This window comes from Ornithorhynchus anatinus, chromosome 9, assembly GCF_004115215.2.
Source record: "Ornithorhynchus anatinus isolate Pmale09 chromosome 9, mOrnAna1.pri.v4, whole genome shotgun sequence".
Lineage (NCBI taxonomy): Eukaryota > Metazoa > Chordata > Mammalia > Monotremata > Ornithorhynchidae > Ornithorhynchus > Ornithorhynchus anatinus.
In genome coordinates, this window is record NC_041736.1 from 13845289 (window position 1) to 13868041 (window position 22753).

At 48.0% G+C, this 22753-nt stretch overlaps 1 protein-coding gene across 1 annotated transcript in view; it reads right to left on the reverse strand.

Annotated features, from left to right (window-relative positions):
• GALNT3 (polypeptide N-acetylgalactosaminyltransferase 3) overlaps window positions 1–17718 on the reverse strand; it is a 35771-nt gene extending 18053 nt beyond the window's left edge. Inside the window, 10 exon segments of the mRNA XM_029072087.1 lie at window positions 653–656; window positions 2248–2334; window positions 2337–2376; window positions 2379–2426; window positions 2428–2532; window positions 2534–2569; window positions 2571–2674; window positions 2677–2719; window positions 2722–2870; window positions 17686–17718. Of these exon segments, the coding sequence (XP_028927920.1) occupies window positions 653–656; window positions 2248–2334; window positions 2337–2376; window positions 2379–2426; window positions 2428–2532; window positions 2534–2569; window positions 2571–2674; window positions 2677–2719; window positions 2722–2832 (578 nt within the window). The 5' untranslated portion in view covers window positions 2833–2870; window positions 17686–17718.
• Between the last annotated feature and the right edge of the window lie 5035 nt (window positions 17719–22753).

The window sequence follows — 22753 nt, forward strand, 5'->3', positions numbered from 1 at the left end:
ATGGAATGCTCACGACGTCACGTAAATTATGCCCAGCCCGCAGCATACCATGATGATGTCGTTGGTTGGACACCCCAGTTCTCCCCGCCCAGATGCTACTTGTAGAGTAGCGGGGTACAGAGACCCCCAGAAAAGGGTGATTATCCTTTTCAGCCTCGCCACGACCACCACGGTGGGAACTCGGCCCCGCAGTTCAGGTCGTGCCAGACAACCCGGCCCGCTGACCCCTGGCTCCAGCCCCGAGCTTGCCAAGGAAAGCCGGGATGGAGGCAGGAAGGAGGAAGGTATGGCAGAGTGGGGGGAGAGGGAGAAGGTGAGAGAGCCACCGTTGCCTCTCACCCTGGAAACAAGGCTCCCGGGAGGCAGGGTGGAGGCAGTAGCAGATACCGGGTGACCGACAAAGCCGTTCTAGCTGCTAGCCAGAAAAAGAAAGCAGGGGTGGGGACTGGCACGGACACTGCCAACAGGCAACAGTCTTCATACTCAGAACAGCCATTCCAAAGCCTTTCCCTATCCTAGATATGAGTTCCTGCTGCAGCACTTTTATCTCACACATGCTATTCAGCAAAAAAGAACCCTGGGCTAATAACATGCTAGAGATCTGCTTTTTTCTATGCCAACTACATCTTACAATGTCTAATGCAAACTGAACTGGGCTTTAATCACTCTATTAGAGTCAGCCAAAATACTTCAGAAGAAGAGGAAGCGAGGTCCTCAAGCCAAAGTAAACTTTGCCATGAAAGAGATACTGTCATTCAAATTGCACAGCACTGTTGCTAAGCAGGCTTAAAATGGGGATTCCTGTACTTTTATAAAGCTAGGAAAATGAAGCTTCATTTACTGTCATACCACAGTAAAAGAGCTATGCTTGCAAACAGTATTTCAACATGTATTCGCATTGAGTTGGCTTTCTATTCCGCTGTCCTGAGACTCACCCATCACATTTCTGACAGGGAGATTCCATCATCCTCTCTTCTCCAACCAAAAGCAGCATGGCCCAGTGGAAAGAGCACGGACCTGGGAGTCGGAGCACCTGCGTTCTAATCCTAGCTCCACCATTTGTCTGCTGTGTGATCTTAGGCAAGTCACTTGACTTCTCTGTGCCTCAGTTCCCTCAACTGTAAAATGGGAATTCAATATTTCTCCCCTCACCTCTGACCCGATTATCTTGTACCTGCCCCAGTGCTTAGCACAGTGCTTGACACATAGTAAGCGCTTAAACACCACAGTTATTACTATAAGGAAGGAACAGGGTAGAGGGAAATGAATAGAAGCAAATCACTTCAGAACATTGGGCATTTCAAAGAACAACATAGGTTTGGTTCTCATACTATCTCATATTATTATTATTTTGGTATTGGTGCAGTCTTCAAAGACCAAGCATCCTCACCTCTACTGACAAGTGGCGGGGTGGGGAGGCAGAGAGAGAGGAAAGGAGGGGAGAATAACTTGTGAGGGTAGCCTTTCAGACTTGATATTCATCCCACAACACACTCAGAATTTATGTTAGTCTGTTTCCCCCTCTAGACTCAGATCCTTAATAATTATGGTATTTGCTAAGCATTTGCTACGTTTTAAATGCCGTTCTAAGTGCTGGGAAAATGTCTACCAACTATTACATGGTTCTCTTCCAAGTGCTTAGGACAGAACTCTGCACACAGCAAGGCCTCAATAAACACCACTGATTGACTACCAGTAACTCTCCTCCTTTTCCAGAAGGTTTAAATGAATTCCTCAAGTGTGTTTGGTAGAAGTAGGGCCCTAATCCAGATCCTGATTTCCAGGTCAGCTAATTTTCCCGTAGTCAATGCTGCACCTCCTACCAACTTGTCCACACCAGCTACTTCATCAAAGCCCACCTCTCCCAGGAAGTTTTCCCAAATTAACCCCACCCATTCTCCATCTCGCAGCAGAAACCACCCACTCGACTCACTCTTGGAATAGTTTCTACCTACTCATATTTATGTGGATTTGAGACTGTAATCTTCTGAATGGCAAAGTCTAAACCTTTACCTTCACATTTCTCCCGAGCACATAATATAGGACTAGTCGCCTTGTAGGCTAGCTTGCCTCGATGAATACTCGTAGACTGCCTGGCCACCTGCAATAGTTAATGGCAAACAGTATTGACTGACTTAGTTAATGGCTTTTTGTTGAAATATCCTAGTTGCAGTAGCAGCCACTTCCTGAGCCGCACACTAGAGGGGCTAATCCCCAAAGTGAAACAGTAAAAACCACATACTCAGCGAGGACGGGTGTCAGGCCCGAGGTCACGATGCAAAGAAATTCGGTCGCTTGCAAAGGCCATTAAAACATGTTTCGCTTCACCGCGGTCTTTTCCTTTTGCTCGTCAGGACTTAAATCGACAGTCTTGTAAGGCTTTTTCCGGAGGCTCCGGGAGCATTGGAGTCCTGGGCTGGACGATCCCAGGAAAGGTTTCAGCTCTGCAGCTGTATAGTGTCCTTGCAAACAGGGCCTGTGGCCGGCAACGTCGTTTTGCCTGTCCGGTGCTTTTATCTGCATTTTTGGCAATTGCTTCTTTAATATTGTTCACAGCTTCCAGCATGAGAATCAAACATCTTATTTTTATTTCTCATGGTCCTTTCGATCCCTGATGCTTCTCTGGAATCTTGGATGCTTACTTCTCTTTGTAGTAAAATCAAAACTACTATAAGAAAAAAATGACTGCACTAAGCTTCCAGAGCTTTTTGTGGTAAAAGAGCTTTTTAAGAGTAGCTGTAGTATTAGTCTTATGTGAGCCATTCTGACATTAAAGAGTTTGTCACTTGAGAAGCAACAGCTATGAACTCTTCTACTCCTGTTCTTTATCATAGATTTGCTTGCCAAAGGATCTCTTGGAACGGTAGCACCTTGAAAGATAAATATTGGATATTATTAATATATATTCAATCTCCAGGGCAGTCTATGTAAAACCTTATAAACTCTGCAAGTTAATTTTTTTTCAATACACTAACCATTTCTGAAATGCTAAAACTACATAAACATTAATAATTTTACATTTAAATTTTAAACAGCATACTTGGTAAGAAACCAAAATTAATAATAATAATAATGTTGGTATTTGTTAAGCGCTTACTATGTGCCGAGCACCGTTCTAAGCGCTGGGGTAGACACAGGGGAATCAGGATGTCCCACGTGGGGCTCACAGTCTTAATCCCCATTTTACAGATGAGGTAACAGGCACAGAGAAGTGAAGTGACTTGCCCACAGTCACACAGCTGACAAGTGGCAGAGCTGGGATTCGAACTCATGACCTCTGACTCCAAAGCCCATGCTCTTTCCACAGAGCCACGCTGCTTCTCAAAAGATACAATGAAGATTTACGGAAGAATACAACATACACTGAAAAAACAGATATGTGTTTTGGTGACAAAGCTCCTGATTCCAAATATAATGGAAAATATATTTTTAAATTAACTTCTCAAATTTGTTTTCAGTTGTCATGCTAATGTTAAACTGCTCTAGAAGGAAAGACTAAATGTAATGTATTTTTGGTTTAACAATAAAATGGCTAAACTAACCCTACTTCTGAAGATGAAGAATGGCCTTTTTGACCATTATAACGCTTGACAGAATCTGGAGACACAAGAAAAATAAGGGGGAAGGTGTGGAGAGGGTGTGGGTCTTTGTAATACAATGGTTATATTCCAACACAGAGTCTGGATTTTAACAGCAACTAAGACAGTGATGAAGTTCTAAAAAAGAGAACACCATTTGAATCACTCATAGAATCCTTCTGTACAGAAAATAACTGCTATTATTGAATACTGTGAACTATTACAGTAGTTATAAAGCTGAATTGGCTTAGCCATACAGTCATTTCTGCTATACTGCAATAATTTTGTTACTGTAGAAACTTTAATAGAAATTATTGATTCACTGGGAATTAATGGTTTGAGGGGACACAAGTTGTTGATATCTGACATTTTTCTACACTAATGCCTATTATTATTGCTATGTACATCATTAGCAGGGTGCTTTGTATCCTGATTTCTCATTTTACTGTATTAAAAATTGTAAAGTCACAAAAAAAAAGATACACAGAGTATTGTTAGTAAGACAAGAAGAGTATGGTAGCATTCACATCAATGTACATGCACACAACATTTTTTTTTCCTACTACTTGCGCCAAACTTGGGGAATGCATTACACCCACAACAGAACTGTGTTGTGGGAAGAGCAATCCCTAAGTCATATCCCCTAATGTTATAACCAAAACATTAAAAAAATAGTATTTTTTCAGCACTTTCTCTGTCAAGGACTGTACTAGAGAGTGTATCAATCAATGCTATTTATTGAGCGCTTACTGTGCTAAGCACTTGTGCGTGTATAAATACAACTGACTTGGTAGACGTTCTTCAAAAATAGACTAAACTGAAATGGCCCATGCCTTCATGGAATTTACAAGCTAGGGGGAATGACAGATACTAAAATAAAGGCTTGGAGTAACAGATTTTCAAGATATGTACATGGGTGTTCTAACGGAAATAACAGTAAGGGTAAGCAGCAGTCAAACCTACACCAAAGGGAGGGAACTAGAAAAGGACAGAGTTTAAAAAAAAGTCAATGGCAACTTGTAACACTGACAACTGGGCAGGAAAATCAAGCAGATTGATTCCTCCTCTCCTCCAAGGTTCAGAAGACTGACATGGAAGCAAAATAAATCTTTTCTCTCCTCCTCAGAAATAACTTTATTTCAGATACGTGCATGAGAGGAAAATAACTGGAGGGGGGAAAAAAAACTATCTAATTTCCTCAATACCTTCATTTAATTGCTCCACTCTGTGATGATATGACATGATAAGGATTGTTTCGAAGCAGCTGGACAACAGTCCAGGATCTCACTGTTTGCTGTTCTTTTTACCATCTGATAAGTCTAGCATTTGGGGAGCTCTGATGGAACTAGTCTGACGGGGTAGGTTTTAGAGCAGTAAAGTAATAAAGAACACTACAACCGCTCTGTCAACCTTCAGTTCGGTACCATGTTAGCGCCACACTATCAATCAAGCATATTTATTGAGCGCTTATTTGGGCAGAAAGCACATACTTTGAGCGCTTGGGAAAGTACAATATAACAATAAAACAGAGTTGGCAGACACAGAAGAGACCGTTTTGCTTTCCCAGTGTCTTGGTATCATTGGAGAGCGTACAGCCCTGAGTGATGAGGGTCAGCTCTGGGCCAGATCTCCAGATCCTTGGCGGGGTAGGCTGGCATGCCAGCTCAGCCTTTTCAGACTGTCAGTCCATAGTGGCCTGCTGACTTAAAAAAGTGGCTTGTGATCATCTGTTATGACTTCCTTGGCAGAGATTTGTCACAGAGCTCTGAAGATGGAAATGACGAGGTTTGGTCACGTGTAAAGGAAGGACCTCTCAGGCAAGGGACACGAGTGGGAATGTAGAGACACTGGCTTCGGTGAACAGAAGGACAGGATCGACTAAGATGATGGAGGTCTCTGAAGCCCACGGTCAGGAGTTTCGATTCGCTCTCAGGAGGCAGTGGGGCTGGGCCTGTAAGAGTCACTCCATTCAGCAGGATTGGACATCCCAAGCCCTGCTCAATTTATAGAAAAGAAGAGCACGGGCCTGGGTATCAGAGGGCCTGAGTTCCAATTCCAATGCTGCCTCTTGCCTCCTGTATGACCTCGGACAAGTCACTGAACTTCGATGTGCCTCAGGTTCCTTGTCTGTAAGATGGGGATTAGTAGAAAGAGCGGGGATTTGGCCGTCAGAAGACCTGGGTTCTGATCCCAGATCTGCCACTTGTCTGCTGTGAGATCTTGGCCAATCAACTTCTCTGTGTCTCAGTTACCTCATCTATAAAATGGGGATCGAGACTGTAAGCCCCAAGTGGGACAGGGACCGAGTCCAACCCGATTTACTTGTATCCACCCCACGCTTAGTACAGGGTCCGGCACATAGTAAGTGCTTAAAAATACCACCATTATCATTATTATCTTGGGCAAGTCACTTAACTTCTCAGTGCCTCAGTGCCCTCATTTGTATAATAGGGATTAAACCCTTCTCCCTCCTATTTTTACTATGAGCCTCATGTGGGCTGGAACTGCGTCCAGCCTTGTATTTTGAATCTACCTCAGTGCTTACTACAGAGTTTGGCACAGAGTAATCACTTAATAAATGTTATAATTATTATTGTGTAGTATCTTGCAAGAATGAGGCTCGCAAAGTTTACCATAAACATCAGAAAGTGCATGAGGTAAGAAAGCATCTTTTCCCAGAGAAATGAACTATCCAAACTTGGAAAACCCAAATTAGATGAAGTCTGGGACTCCAGACTCACAGGGCAACATAAATAGGACATTTTTCTCCAATCACAGAAGAGATGGTCAGAGCAGACCTCGGTAGGAGTGAGGCAAACTGCAGAAGCAGGCTTGTCTGCCAAGAGATATGTGTAAGTCCCAAGCGTTACCCAGGGATACTCCCTCGGGCAATTTTCTAAAATAGTTGAAAAACAGCACTCTCCATCTTCACTTGTACCACTGCCAATTTAACAGAAGGCCATCAAGAATGGAGTATTTTTTAATCCTAATGTCTTCTCAGAGCATTTGAGCCTCAATCTAAATTCACAATCAGTAGCCTGGAAGATGGCTCCTTGTGGGCAGGGAACGTGTCTATCAACGCTGTACGGTGCTCTGCGCAAAGTAAGCATGCCATAAATATGACTGACTGGAGGGAGAAGCTCCATTTTAAACCCTGTTACAAAGATGACATCCTAGTTTACAATAACTACCTCACCAACCACCTTACTTTTGGGGCCAACCCTAGCAAGGGCTGCCAAACTAGGCAAGTAGTTGTCAATTACAGATGAAAACTGGAATGTTCGTTAAGAAAATTAGGCTAGTGTGGAAAACTCTCCAATGGATCACTGCCAAGCCTCAACAGGAGTAGTCATCAGGATTTCCTAATTGAACTTAAAAGTCTTGCCCTGCTAATAAACCCTTACGGCTTCACCCAAGTGGGCAGAAACGTTAGGGAGTATTAAAAAATCCTCCTAATCTTCTGAAAGGCTTTTGGGAGGTACAAGAAGTGGTTTCTGTTTGTGATAATTGGAGAGGAATAGTTTCTGGTTGGGTCACCAACGGAGTTCACTAGATCTCAATTGAATCTGTGTTCGGATCAGATCACAACCTTCAGTTGGGAAGACCTGTGCAGAGGAGAGACAATAGCGGGACACCCAACCAGCTTGAGAATGGTGAGCTGAAAAGAAGAGAGACTTCAGGCAGAATGGATAGAAGAACTATTGTATGGGCACAGAGAAGCACCACATCCAGCAATACTGCATATCTGAGGAATGCAGAAAAACCGGCAAGCTGCAGAAGGGGTACTTTCTACATAAAGCACACTGCCAACCTGTGAGGCAGAGACAGAAATGCAAAGGCTGGCAGGATCTACAACCGCAGCTAAAGCCAAGAACCAGAGGCCCCACTTTGCTCATGGAGTAGTGCAAGAGTCCAACAGCAGTCATTTTGGCTATACGGACTCCGGTGGAACCTAGCACTGCCATGTGATAAGATAAGAGCCTGAATCGACATGGTAGCAGTCAGGATGGAGAGGAAAGGGCAGATTTTGGAGGCATTGTGAAGTAGAACCAACAGGATGTGGTGACAGACTAAACATGCAGACTAAATGAGAGAGATGAGTTGAGGATAATGCCAAAGCTACAGAGTTGTGAGACAGAGAGGATGGGGGTTACTGTCTACAGTGGTGGGAAAGTCAGAAAAATCTTTCCCAGCACTCGGAGTAAGCAATCAAATTTAGCACACTGGCTGGACCCAGCCCACCAGGTGAATCCCTCTGGCCCCCCTGCTGGATCAGGACCTCCGGCCGATTAGCAGAAGCAGCTCTATCTTTGGCTGCTATGGTCCCTAACGCGGTCCGCAGCCCCCGACCCCAGCCCGCAGACCCAGAGGCCGGCCACTTCCACAGCAGACACGGAGGGGATTACAGATGGAAGCCCAGTGGTGGATGCCTCAACCTTCACTCTTCACAGGGAAGAATTCCTCCGCTCCTCCACAGCTCCAACCAACTGGTGGGTGCTGCCCACCCAGGTCTAAGCATTATCAGAACTGAGACAATACCATTAAGCCATACATTCCACAGGTAGAAACTAGTGAGATTGAGGGTACTAGAACGATCATTATTTAGCACTTGGAAATTATAAAATTCCTTACTTGCAATACAAGTTCATACTTTTGTGAAAGATGATACCCAAAGCAAATTTCAAAAGAAAAGCAACATGGCCGTCGATGGGGGTGAGTTGACCCACGCTAAGTGTGAAGAGTTAACGAGCAGAGGAAAATACTGACAGAGAATTGTTAAAAGGTAAAAAGCAGCAACTTTGGTTCAGTGGAAGTCAAGAAGCATAAAATTAAATCCATAACAAAGAAATTGACTCTCTTGGTTTATTGTCAATGGAGCAGTTTTGTAGTTTCTTTGAGAACGGATGTAAACGTGTCTTGTTTCATTATTGGGTTACATTAATAGTGCTGTTTATGCTAATTTCATGATTTTCTTTGGTGCTCCTGGGGCTGAATTTTCAGAAAATGGATTTTGTTTTTCCTACTTAACTGTGTGTGTGTCACAGCTAGCTGTTTATATTCAGGATACCATATTGCCCCAAGAGATTAGCTCATAGAAGCAATAACTATTTCCTCCAGGTAACAATTTCCTGATCATAAGGAAAAAAGTTCCTAAAGTTCCTTCTTTTGAGTTCCTATGTTTTATATTACTTATTCCATTTGGTCTTATCTCGAGGCAGGGGTATGGTCTAGAGGTTCTTGGTGATAACATCCCTTCCTCTTGCCACTTCTTCTAGCTGAACAATGAAGCAATGATTAGGGGACAGAGAAAATTGCTGATTGTGATTTAACCACAAAAGGCAAGGTAAAAAGGGAATCTTAAATGGTCGAATATCTCAAGTAACAAATATGGTATTAAGATCAGACATAGAATGATGGTCTCACTAGGATACCTCTCTGTAAAAATTATGCAGTTTGTCCGGGAAAAAAAAACCAAAATAAAACCCCAAATCCAGAAAGAATCAGTTGCATCACTTGTAAGGTGAGACTGCAAGGGTAAGAGGGAAGAGGGATTACTTCCTTCAGTTTTCTGAAGCATAAACTAAAGTCATACTACATAGGTCAAACTCAAAGACTGATTCAGTAATGAGGTAAGATCCTTTTGTCAATAATAATTAACGACACAGTCTGTGGTTCCACTGGTTACAGCCTTGCTATTTACTAAACCTTCTGAACTCTTGCCACGTTGGCATTACACTGACTTAATTATTGCCATCGTCGGGATACAGATTAAGTTACGATCACTGAAGTTAGATGTGGTGCATTTCATTAAAAATATCAAAATCAGTTAATAGTTATTTACTGAAATCTTATTGTATACAGAACACTGCATTTGCGAGAGTTCGAAAGAGTTAGACACAATCCCTGCTCTCAGGTAGTTTACAAGATAGCAGGAGAGAGAGACACTAAAATAAATTACAAGTGGGGGGTGGGGGATAAGCAAAAGAAGCAGTGAGGCTTAGTGGAGAGAGCTTGGGCCTGGGAGTCAAAGGACCTGGGTTCTAATCCGAACTCTGACACATCTGCTGTGTGACCTCGGGCAAGTCGCTTCACTTCTCTCTGCCTGTTACCTCATCTGTAAAATGGGGATTAAAACTGCAAACCTATGTGGAATAGGGACTGTGGCCAACCCAATTAGCTTGCAACTACCCCAGGTTAGAACAATGCCTGGCACAGTGTAAAAGCTTAACAAATACCACAAAAAAAAAAATCAAGAAAGTATAAAGGTTTACATCTAGAATGAAAATGAGAACTCTTTCTTCCCGGCAAAGATTATATATTTCATGGAATCTGTCATCCGGATAAAGAGCTTTGTAATTACTACTGACCTTGAAAACTCCAGAACATGACAAAGGTGTGGTGCCGGATACTTTCAAAAAAGTTTCCTGGAATGGGTGTATCTGAAATGTTTGCTACCACATCAAACATCCGAACAATGGTACATTTTCTTTGGTTGATCAATTAATCATTGGTGTTTACTGAGCACTTACTCTGTGCAGAGCACTGTTCTAAGCACTTGGGAGTAATAATAATTGTGGTATTTGTTAGCACTTACTATGTGCCAAGCATTATCCCAAGCGCTGCGGCAGATGCAAGGTAATCAGACCGGACACAGTCCTTGTCCCTCGTGGGGCTCACGATCTCGGTCCCGATTTTACAGATGAGGTAACAGGCACAGAGAAGGTAAGTAACTTGCCCAAGGTCACATAGCAGACGTGACAGAGTTTGGATTATTTTGGGGTTCTGTCACAAGTGACCCAAGGCAGGCTCCATTAGGAGAAAAGGGGGAAAACACTGAGTTGTAACGATGACTGTTGAGATGTCCAAAAAAGACCTCGTCTTTCCCTCTCGCTTTCCTATCTCAGTCAAAAACACCATCATCTCTGACCCACACACCCTCAATCTTGGTGTCATCCTTGAGTTTAGCGTTGTTCAACGCTTGCATTCGGCCTTCTGCCAAATCCTGCCAGGCTTTCTTGGACATCATTCCAATCTACTCCTTCCCCTCCACCCAAACTGCTACTACTCTGGTACAAGGCCTTTTCGTCTTATCAGAGTCAGGCAACTACCTTCTCCTCTCCACGGATTTCCCAGCCTCCATCCTCTCCACTCAAATCTCTGTCGCACCCTGATGCACGGATCATCTTCCTGAAGCGTCGCTCGGCCCTCAAAACGCTCCCCTGGCTCTCTCTCTCTACATCAAAGGAAAACGCCTTGGTTTCAAGGCTCGATCTGAACACATAACAATAATAATCATTGATTATGGTACCTGTCAGGAACTTAGGTGCCAAGCAATGGGGTAGATACAAGTTAATGAGGATGAACAGAGTCTCTGTCCCACGTGGGGCTCACAGTCTACATAGTAGTAGAGAATAGGATTTAATACCTATTTTAGAGATGAACCACCTGAGGCACAGAGTTTAAATGACTTGCCAAAGGTCACACAGCAGTCCTCCGACTCCCAGGCCTGTACATTAGGCCACACTGCTTCTCATCTTACCATCTCACTCATCTGCACTCTTCCCCTGCTTATTCCCCAATTCAGTTTTCTTTCCTCTCGGGTCAATTTTTTACCTGTACCTTATTGTTGACTCTCCTCACTCTGTCCCCTGGCTTGGGAATTCCCTCCACACCACAGGCCACAGACAAACCATAGCTCTCCCGGCTTTTCAAAAGACCTCCAAAAATTCCACCTCTTCCCAGGCCCCCGATTAATTTTCCAGCACCCTGAGCCATATTTCATCCCTTTAGCCAATTTGAGCACTTATGAACATTTTTGTACACTCATTGACTATGTACTCAATGTTTAGACTTCTGTAGTAAATTTTTCACATCTGTCTCACCTGTTGGAGCGTAAGCTCCTTAGAGACAGTGCACGTCTCTTCTTTCATCCTCTACAAGCGCCTAGTACAGTGTATCACATCAAGTGGGGGATCGATAAATGCTGTTAGACCATTACTATTCTTGTCCTTCTTCGGCAGCAGCTGCCCGCACCCCTTCAATTAAGCTGGCCCTTCTGGACCGTCTGTGGGAGTTTCCCGAGCTGTACCACACATCCAGCTGTGACAGAAACTGTCATCTACATCCCAGAAGGGCCAGCTGGGCGGATACAGTTGCCACCAGCCTGGGGCCACTGCCTGGCTCAGGTGAAGGCAGTGCTAGGAAGCGTAGTCCGACACCAGCTGCTGAGGCCGGTCAGCGACGGTAGACGATGACGACGGCCTCGGGAGCGGAAAAGGCAAGACCCTTCTCTTGAAGATCCTCTCTTCACCCTCGTTTCTGCCCCTCTACTCTCTCACCCTCACTCCTCTCTCTCTCAGTCACTCGCTTGTCGGCTCACCACTCGTTCTCTCTCCGGCCTCTCAGCGCCAAAGCTTCGCTCCCTGGAGACCCTATCTCATCTCGGCTCTATTCATCTTACTCTAGCCTTGGATGTGCTCATTTCTATTGTGAGACTGAGGTCGGTCAGGGGGTCACACTTCTAAGGTTCAGCCCAGAGGGCCAGGCAGGGTCTCGGTCAGACTATGAAACCGAGGTTCGGACCCGGTTCCAACTCTGCCCCATCCACTGCGTTCTCAGATTCTGACACCCCTATTACTAGGTTTTCTACTAGAAGTTCAGTTCCGTTTTTAAAGGGTTCTATGGCACATGTCCCAGAGTTACTGAATAAGCTTGGCACCCTGTTTAAAATGAAGCTAATTCATTGAGATTTCCAGCAGACTGACTGCTGGTTAAGTTGCAACTACCCTATCACAAGTCCTCAAAGTCTTATACAGAGGAAACGCGGAGATCCACACCAGTTTGCGTCACATGGACCTCTCGAAAGGTGACAAAAACCTTAGAGAATGTAATTGTCATGGGAGTGACGAGAAGGCAGAGAGTGAATGTATGCACATTTGACATGGGTGGTGAATCAAAGGAGACTTTAGGGAGTGTATTTAAGCCAGCGTAATGAAAAGATTAGAAGACTAAATTGTGCTGATTCAGCAAAACGAACTAAAGCAGGGCAATTTCAGAAGGACTAAAGCATGATCTCATTTATCAAAAAGAGACGTTTAAAATAAAGGTGCGGTCCAAATAGGAGGGCGAGTAGCACTGTGTCCCAGGCTCTCCGGAATCAGGCATTTCGTTTGGACAAGGGAGAACTAGGTTAAACCAGAGGTGGATAAAAAGGGATTTACTGAATTATGCGCAATACTGGCCCATTAATTTTTCAGAGGACAAAGCTATTATACATACACACCTTGCAGTAAGTGAAATCACGACTAGAATATTTCGGAATGAATGCCGAGCTTAAAGCAAAAGCGTACAGGACAAATAAACAAATCCGAGACTAGTAAAATCAAAAGGGCGCTCTGCCTAACTAGGAAAAGACCTGGAACAAAGCTAAAGTTCAGCGTTATCTGGAAGCTAGTTATACAGCATGTACAGCAATCTTGCAACGTGATTTTTTTTTCTTTTTTACAGTTGAAAGGGCGTGGGACTGAAATAAGGAGACTTGGGTTCTAGTCCAGGCTCCGCCACTTGCCTGTTGTGTTACCTTGGGCAACTCTCAACCTCTCGGAGCCTGTAAGACAGGGATACGATACCTTTTCTTCCTCCCTCTTAGTGAAGGCTCTGTGGACCTGGGACTATGACTGTATTATCTAGAATCTATTCCAGCATTAGGCCAGTGATAAGAACTTGATAAATGCCATTACCATTATAGAACATTCTAACTGCTGTACGTATTTTGGTACTTTTGGAAATAATCTCTACAAGTCAAAAAAAAAAAAAAGGTGACTGAGGAGAGCTTCTTAAAAGCACCATTATCAACAGTCTGTTGGTATTTATTGATAAGCCTCAGGAAGCATCACATTGTACTCTTTCGGGAGAAGTAAATGCAGATGAAGAAACAGACACACAGAAGTTAATGCTTCCTACTATATCCATTTTCTAACTAATAAAAGCCTTTCATTATAGTTCTTTCTAATGACTAACCCAGCAAATTACTACACATCCATTTCATAATGGTGGTATTATTTTGATTCTAATCTCACCTTCCATATGCTCAATAAATTAAATTCATTAAGGCCAAAAAAAAAAAGACCTAAAAGGCAAAAGACACAGGGGGCATCAGTGCTTGACACATAGTAAGGGCTTAAATACAATAACAACAACAAAGACTGGCAGATTTGGGGAATGAAGGAAAAGCTGTGGGAATGTAATTATGACACTTAATGCTTCCATAATGGTGTTGTGGTTAGTTTTTGAATTGTTTTATTGCACTTTTTTTTTTAACTGTACTTGGGCCTCCAAGGCATAAGTTGTGCCGTTTCAAGTAAAAACAATAAATTCATTCATTCATTCATTCAATAGTATTTATTGAGCGCTTACTATGTGCAGAGCACTGTACTAAGCGCTTGGGATGAACAAGTCGGCAACAGATAGAGACAGTCCCTGCCGTTTGACGGGCTTACGGTCTAATCGGGGAGACGGACAGACAAGAACAATGGCACTAAACAGCGTCAAGGGGAAGAACATCTTGTAAAAACAATGGCAACTAAATAGAATCGAGGCGATGTACAATTCATTAACAAAATAAATAGGGTAACGAAAATATATACAGTTGAGCGGACGAGTACAGTGCTGTGGGGATGGGAAGGGAGAGGTGGAGGAGCAGAGGGAAAAGGGGAAAATGAGGCTTTAGCTGCGGAGAGGTAAAGGGGGGATGGCAGAGGGAGTAGAGGGGGAAGAGGAGCTCAGTCTGGGAACGCCTCTTGGAGGAGGTGATTTTTAAATAAATATTTCTTACTGTTGCAAAGGCAACATAAGACATAAAAAAGGAACTAAAAGACAATGAGAAATTCAAGCAAAAAAGCCCTCCCCCCCAAAAAGAGTTATTTCAAGCAACCCAAAAGTTTACCTAAGAACGGAAGCAAAAAAAAAATTTGCATGCAGTGTTAAAAATAAGACAACCCTTGCTGTTTAGAAAAACACAAGAATGGAAAATTGTTAGAGTAACAAAATCACAACCAGCTTTCTTTCTAAAAGTACGTTAAGGGTAAAGGAGTGGGGCACTTTTTCACCGCACACTAGGCTATACTTCGGTTTGAAAATTCAAAGCATTGTCTGTCGGGATGAAACTGCACACCTGTGGGCAACTCACCCCGTCCTCGGTGCTGGCCACGGAGACTTTGGGTGGAAAGGGAGGTCGGAGGGGTAGCCACCCTGTCTTTGGGGGCTATTTCAGGGAGGAAGACCTGTGGATGCCAGAGTCCCGGAGTGGCCACCTGCAGTCCAACCGGCTCGCCACGGGCGCTGCCTTCCCCAACAGGTCCTTTTTAAGGAGGGCAGGGCCGGGCCAGAAGGAGGGGGTTCCCACAAATTATAATTAATGATGATGATGATGATGACAGTATTTGTTATGCGCTTACTAGTGCCAGACACTGTCCTAAGCACTGGGTTAGATACAATAATAATAATAATGTTGGTATTTGTTAAACGCTTACTATGTGCAGAGCACTCTTCTAAGCTCTGGGGTAGACAGAGGGGAATCAGGTTGTCCCACGTGGGGCTGCCAGTCTTCATCCCCATTTTACAGATGGGGCAACTGAGGCCCAGAGAAGTGAAGTGACTTGCCCACAGTCACACAGCTGACAAGTGGCAGAACCGGCATGCGAACCCATGACCTCTGACTCCAAAGCCCGGGCTCTTTCCCCAGAGCCACGCTGCTTCTCCAAGGCAGTCAAGGTGGCTCAGTTGGGGCAAGGCCCCGGGTCAGACAGAGGGGGTTCCCGCAAAAAGATATTATATTATAATATTTAAGCACTTATGTGTCAAGTACTGTTCTAAGCCCTGAAGTAGATACAAAGTAATCAGGTTGTCCAACGCGGGGCTCACAGCCTTAATGGTAATAATAATACTTACAGTATGTATTAAGCGCTTACTATGGGTCAAGCACTGTTCTAAGCGCTGGGGTAGATACAGGTTGTCCCACATGGGGCTCCCAGTCCTAATCCCCACTTGACAGATGAGGTCACTGAGGCACAGAGAAGTTAAGTGACTTGCCCGAGACCACACGGCAGCCCAGTGGCGGAGCCGAGATTAGAACCCACGTCCTTTGACTCCCTAGGCGGGGCTCTTGCTACTAAACCTTAATCCCCCAGTGGGTGGGAACTCTCTCTCGTTGCATTGTAATAATCATGTTGGTATTTGTTAAGCGCTTACTATGTGCAGAGCACTGTGCTAAGCGCTGGGGGAGATACAGGGTAGTCAGGTCGTCCCATGTGAGGCTCACGATTAATCTCCATTATACAGATGAGGTCACTGAGGCCCAGAGAAGTAATAATAATAATGTTGGTATTTGTTAAGCGCTTACTATGTGCAGAGCACTGTGCTAAGCACTGGGGGAGATACAGGTTAGTCAGGTCATCCCATGTGAGGCTCACGGTTAATCCCCATTTTACAGATGAGGTCACTGAGGCCCAGAGAAGTTAAGTAATAATAATAATAATAATGTTGGGATTTGTTAAGCGCTTACTATGTGCAGAGCACTGTGCTAAGCGCTGGGGGAGATACAGGGTCGTCAGGTCGCCCCATGTGAGGCTCACGGTTAATCCCCATTTTACAGATGAGGGAACTGAGGCCCCGAGAAGTGAAGTGCCTTGCCCAGTCACACCGCTGACACTTTCCAAGCGCTTAGTACAGTGCTCTGCACACGGTAAGCGCTCAGTAAGTACGATCGCATGAAATGCCCTGCACACGGAGAGCGCTCGATACATACGACTAAGTGAGTGATGCCCATTTTCCAGATGAGGTCCCTTAGCGTCAGAAAGAAAGAAAAAAAAAAAAAATGACGGTATTTGTTCAGCGCTGACTGTGTGCCAAGCACCGCTCTAAGCGCTGGGGCCAGGCAGGGGGTGAGTGGGGTTGCTCCACCTGGGGCTCCCGGTCGGTCCCGTTGGGCGGCTGGGGCCCGGAGAGGGGGAGGGGACTTGCCAGGGGCGGCGCGGGGATTCGAACCCACGTCCTCCGGGCTGCCTGGAGGATGGGCACGCGCAGAGGAAGGGGGGCACGCGCAGAAGTGGGGGGGCGCGCGCAGGGCTGGGGGGGCACGTGCAGAGGTGGGGGAGCACGCGCAGAGGTGGGGGAGCACGCGCAGGGCTGGGGGGCACGCGCAGAGGTGGGAGGGGCACGCGTAGGGCTGGGGGGCACGCGCAGAGTTGGGGGAGCACGCGCAGGGCTGGGGGGGCACGTGCAGAGGTGGGGGAGCACGCGCAGAGGTGGGGGAGCACGCGCAGGGCTGGGGGGGCATGCGCAGAGGTGGGAGGGGCACGCGTAGGGCTGGGGGGCACGCGCAGAGGTGGGGGAGCACGCGCAGGGCGGGGGGGGCACGCGCAGAGGTGGGGGAGCACGCGCAGAGGTGGGGGAGCACGCGCAGGGCTGGGGGAGCACGTGCAGAGGTGGGAGGGGCACGCGTAGGGCTGGGGGGCACGCGCAGAGGTGGGGGAGCACGCGCAGGGCTGGGGGGGCACGCGCAGAGGTGGGGGAGCACGCGCAGAGGTGGGGGAGCACGCGCAGGGCTGGGGGAGCACGCGCAGAGGTGGGAGGGGCACGCGTAGGGCTGGGGGGCACGCGCAGAGTTGGGGGAGCACGCGCAGGGCTGGGGGGCACGTGCAGAGGTGGGGGAGCACGCGCAGAGGTGGGGGAGCACGCGCAGGGCTGGGGGGGCATGCGCAGAGGTGGGAGGGGCACGCGCAGGGCTGGGGGAGCGCGTGCAGGGCCAAGGGGGGGCGCACACGTGCAGAAGTGGGGGGGCACGCGCAGAGGAAGGGGGGCACGCGCAGGGCCAAGGGGACAGGCGGAGGGGTGGGGGGCAGGCGCAGGGCTGGGAGGCGGGCGAGAGCTAAGGGGCAGGCGGAGGGCAAGGGGGCACGTGCAGAGCCGGGGGGGGCAGGCGCAGAGCTGGGGGAGCAGGCGGAGCAACGCTCTCTTCCCCGCCGGGAGGGCGAGATGCCGGCCCGGAGGGTCGGGGGGCAGGAGCCGGGGCGACCCGAGCTGGGAAGCCCCAGCGCGGGCGGCTTACCTGGGCAGCTCCCCGCGGGCCGGGCCGGGCGGCGGCGGCGGCGGCTCCTCCTTCTGCCCCGGCCCCTGCCGGCCTCGGGGGGGGGGGGGGGGGGGGGGGCGGGGGCCGGGCTGCTCCCCCCGGCCCAGGTGAGGCCGGGCCCCGCCTGCAACGTCGGCAGGGGCGCCCGCCCGCTTCTGCGCCTGCGCGCCGCGCCCGGTCCCGCCCCCGCCCCCCCCCCACCTGGGCGCCCCAGGTGAAACCGCCGCCCCCCCCCCGCCGCCCCACAGCTCCCCCTTCAGGACACTCGCGGTACCCCACCAGAGCCCGGCCTGGGGAGTCGGAGATCAGGGGTTCGAATCCCGCCGCTGCCCCTGGTCAGCTGGGTGACTGTCACTTCACTTCTCGGGGCCTCAGTTCCCTCCTCTGGAAAATGGGGATAATAATAATAATGTTGGTATTTGTTAAGCGCTTACTCCGTGCCGAGCACTGTTCTAAGCGCTGGGGGAGACACGGGGGAATCAGGTCGTCCCCCGTGGGGCTCCCAGTCTTCATCCCCATTTGACAGATGAGGTCACTGAGGCCCAGAGAAGTGAAGTGACTTGCCCACAGTCACCCAGCTGACCAGGGGCGGAGTGGGATTCGAACCCCTGACCTCTGGCTCCAAAGCCCGGGCTCTTTCCACTGAGCCAGAGCTGCTTAATGATAATAATGTTGGTATTTGTTAAACGCTTACTATGTGCCGAGCACTGTTCTAAGCGCTGGGGGAGACACGGGGGAATCAGGTCGTCCCCCGTGGGGCTCCCAGTCTTCATCCCCATTTGACAGATGAGGTCACTGAGGCCCAGAGAAGTGAAGTGACTTGCCCACAGTCACCCAGCTGACAAGTGGCGGAGCCGGGATTCGAACCCATGACCTCGGGCTCCAAAGCCCGGGCTCTTTCCACTGAGCCAGAGCTGCTTAATGATAATAATGTTGGTATTTGTTAAACGCTTACTATGTGCCGAGCACTGTTCTAAGCGCTGGGGGAGACACAGGGGAATCAGGTCGTCCCCCGTGGGGCTCACAGTCTTCATCCCCATTTGACAGATGAGGTCACTGAGGCCCAGAGAAGTGAAGTGACTTGCCCACAGTCACCCAGCTGACAAGTGGCGGAGCCGGGATTCGAACCCATGACCTCGGGCTCCAAAGCCCGGGCTCTTTCCACTGAGCCACGCTGCTTCTCTAGACACAGGGGAATCAGGTGGCCCCCCCCCCCCCCCCCGTGGGGCTCCCAGTCTTCATCCCCCTTTTCCAGAGGAGGGAACTGAGGCCCAGAGAAGTGAAGTGACTGGCCCCCAGTCACCCAGCTGACAAGGGGCAGAGGTGGGATTCGAACTCGTGACCTCTGACTCCCAAACCCGGGCTCTCGCCACTGAGCCACGCTGCTTCATTCCGCGCCTCCCCCCCGTTCGGGAGGTCAGCGCTATGTGCTGAGCGCTTTCTAGGGGTGGAGCGCTGCACTAAGCGCTGGGGAGGGACAGTTGGGCACCACCACCTGCTGGGGGGAGATGCAAGGTTAATAATAATAATGTTGGGATTTGTTAAGCGCTTACTATGTGCAGAGCACTGTGCTAAGCGCCGGGGTGGACACAGGGGAATCAGGTTGTCCCACGTGGGGCTCCCAGTCTTCATCCCCATTTTACAGATGAGGTCACTGAGGCCCAGAGAAGTGAAGTGACTTGCCCACAGTCACACACCTGATAAGTGGCGGAGCCGGGATTAGAACCCACGACCTCTGACTCCCAACCTCCTGCTCTTCCCCATGCACATCCTGGGTAGCTTGGAGTGCTCTACTAGACATTAGGTGAACATAAAATGGACTACATAATAGAAGTAAAAGGTGCCATCCTGACCCTCAGGAAGCTGACAGTGTAATGGGGAAGACAAGCTGATGAAAACTACCAAATTTACAATTGACAAAAGTGAAGGAATAGTTACAAATGATAGAAAAAAATACAGCAATTAAATACAGGCAGTCCTTGACACAGCTGACACAGGGTTGTCCCAGGTGGGGCTCAGCGTCATTCATTCATGCGATAGTATTTATTGAGCGCTTACTATGTGCAGAACACTATACTAAACGCTTGGAATGGACAAATCGGCAACAGATAGAGACGGTCTAATCGGGGGAGACGGGCAGACAAGAACAATGGCAATAAATAGAGTCGAGGGGAAGAACATCTCATAAAAACAATGGCAAATAAATAGAATCAGGGTGATGTACCTCTCTTCAGCCCCATTTGACAGGTGAGGTCACTGAGGCCCAGAGAATAATCATTATAATAATAATAATATAATAATAATAATAAGGTCGGTCTTTATTAAGCGCTATGTGCCGAGCACTGTTCTAGGCACGAGAGTAGATAACAAGGGAATGAAGTTGTCCCAAGTAGGACTCTGCTTCTTCATCCCCATTTGACAGGTGAGGTCACTGAGGCCCAGAGACTAATCATAATAATAATAATAATAATATAATAATAATGTCGGTATTTGGTAAGCACTATGTGCCAAGCACTGTTCTAAGCGCGAGGGTAGATAACAAGGGAATCAGGTTGTCCCAAGTAGGACTCCGCTTCTTCATCCCCATTTGACAGGTGAGGTCACCGGGGCCCAGAGAAGAAGAAGAAGAAGAATTATAATAATCATGCAATAGTATTTATTGAGCGCTTACTATGTGCAGAGCACTGTACTAAGCGCTTGGAATGTAATGTCAGTATTTGTTAAGCGCTATGTGCCAAGCACTGTTCCAAGCGCAAGGGTAGATAACAAGCGAATCAGGTTGTCCCAAGTAGGGCTCAGCGTCTTCAGCCCCATTTGACAGGTGAGGTCACTGAGGCCCAGAGAATAATCATAATAATAATAATTTCGGTATTTGTTAAGCGCTATGCGCCAAGCACTGTTCTAAGCGCGAAGGTAGATAACAAGGGAATCGGCTTGTCCCAAGTAGGGCTCCACTTCTTCATCCCCATTTGACAGGTGAGGTCACTGAGGCCCAGAGAAGAAGAAGAAGAAGAAAGTTGGTATTTGTTAAGCGCTTACTTTGGGCCAAGCACTGTTCTAAGCGCGGGGGTAGATAATAAGGGAATCAGGTTGTCCCAAGTAGGGCTCCCCATCTTTATCCGCATTTGACAGGTGAGGTCACTGAGGCCCAGAGAATAATCATAATAAATAATAATAATGTTGGTATTTGTTAAGCGCTATGTGCCAAGCACTGTTCTAAGCGCTGGGGGAGATAACAAGGTCATCAGGTTGTCCCAAGTAGGGCTCACCGTCTTCAGCCCCATTTGACAGATGAGATCACTGAGGCCCAGAGAAGAAGAAGAAGAAGAAGAAAGTTGGTGTTTGTTAAGCGCTTACTATGTGCCAAGCACTGTTCTAAACGCGGGGATAGATACAAGGTAATCGGGTTGCCCCAAGTAGGGGCTCACCGTCTTTATCCCCATCTGACAGATGAGGAAACTGAGGCCCAGAGAAGCGAAGTGGCTTGCCCAAAGTCGCCCGCAGCCGACAGGTGGCGGAGGCGGGATTCGCACCCACGACCTCGGACTCCCAAACCCGGGTGCTTCCCACTAAGCAAAGATCCGGCCCGTCGGGCCCCGGCGGAGCTCACCCAATTGCCTTTGATTCTCATCCCAGCGTGGCTCAGTGGAAGGAGCCCAGGCTGGGGAGGCAGAGGTCATGGGTTCGAATCCGCCTCTGCCACTTAGCTGGGTGACGGTGGGCAAGTCACTTCACTTCTCTGGGCCTCAGTTCCCTCATCCGTTAAAATGGAGATGAAGACTGCGAGCCTCACCTGGGACAGCCTGATGACCCTGTATCTCCCCCCGCGTTTAGCACAGTGCTCTGCACATAGTAAGCGCTTCACAAATGCCAACATCATCAGTATTATTATTATCCCGACTCTGCCACTTGTCTGCTGTGTGACCTTGGGCAGGTCACTTCGCTGAGCCTCGGTGACCTCCTCTGGAAAATGGGGGTGAAGGACTGTGAGCCCCACGTGGGACAACCTCCTAACCCTGTATCTCCCCCAGCGCTTAGAACAGTGCTCGGCACATAGTAAGCGCTTTAACAAATAACCACCGTTATTATTAACATTATTATCCCTGGCCCACGTCCTACCTCTTGCCTGGAATGCCCTCCCTCCTCACATCCCCCAAACTAACTCTCTTCCCCTCTTCAGAGCCCTACTGAGCGCTCACCTCCTCCAGGAGGCCTTCCCAGCCTGAGCCCCCCTTTCCCTCTGCCCCCCCTCCCCTCCTTTTCCCCCTTTCCCTCCCCTTAGCACTGTGCTCATCTCTGTATAATGTTGGTATTTAAGCGCTTACTATGTGCCCAGCACTGCTCTAAGCACTGGGGTAGATACAGGGTCATCAGGTTGTCCCATGTGAGGCTCACAGTTAATCCCCATTTTACAGATGAGGTCACTGAGACCCAGAGAATAATAATAATAATGTTGGCATTGGTTAAGCGCTTACTATGTGCAGAGCACTGTCCCAAGCGCTGGGGTAGATACAGGGTCATCAGGTTGCCCCACGTGAGGCTCCCAGTCTTCATCCCCATTTTACAGATGAGGTCACTGAGGCCCAGAGAAGTGAAGTGACTTGCCCACAGTCACCCAGCTGCCAGGGGGCGGAGTCGGGATTCGAACCCATGACCTCGGACTCCCCAGCCCGGGCTCTTTCCACGGAGCGCTGCTTCTATTATTTATCACCCTATGTATTTTGTTAATAAAGTGTACATCTCCTCGATTCTATTTATCTTGCCGATGTTGTCTTGTTGCTGTTTTTTGGTTCTCTTTCGCTCTGCTGTGTGTTTCCCTCGTTTAGACTGCGAGCCCGTCACAGGGCTGGTCTCTGGTGCCCAACTGTCCATTCCAAGCGCTTAGTCCAGTGCTCTGCACCTAGTAAGCGCTCAGTAAATACTATTGGATGAATGAGTGATTATTATCAGCAGGCCCAGGGCGGCGAAGCCGAGCGGAAAGGGGCAGGAGCAGGGACATCCCCCTCCCCGCCACCTTCTCCTTTCCCCCTTTCTTTCATTTTTCCCC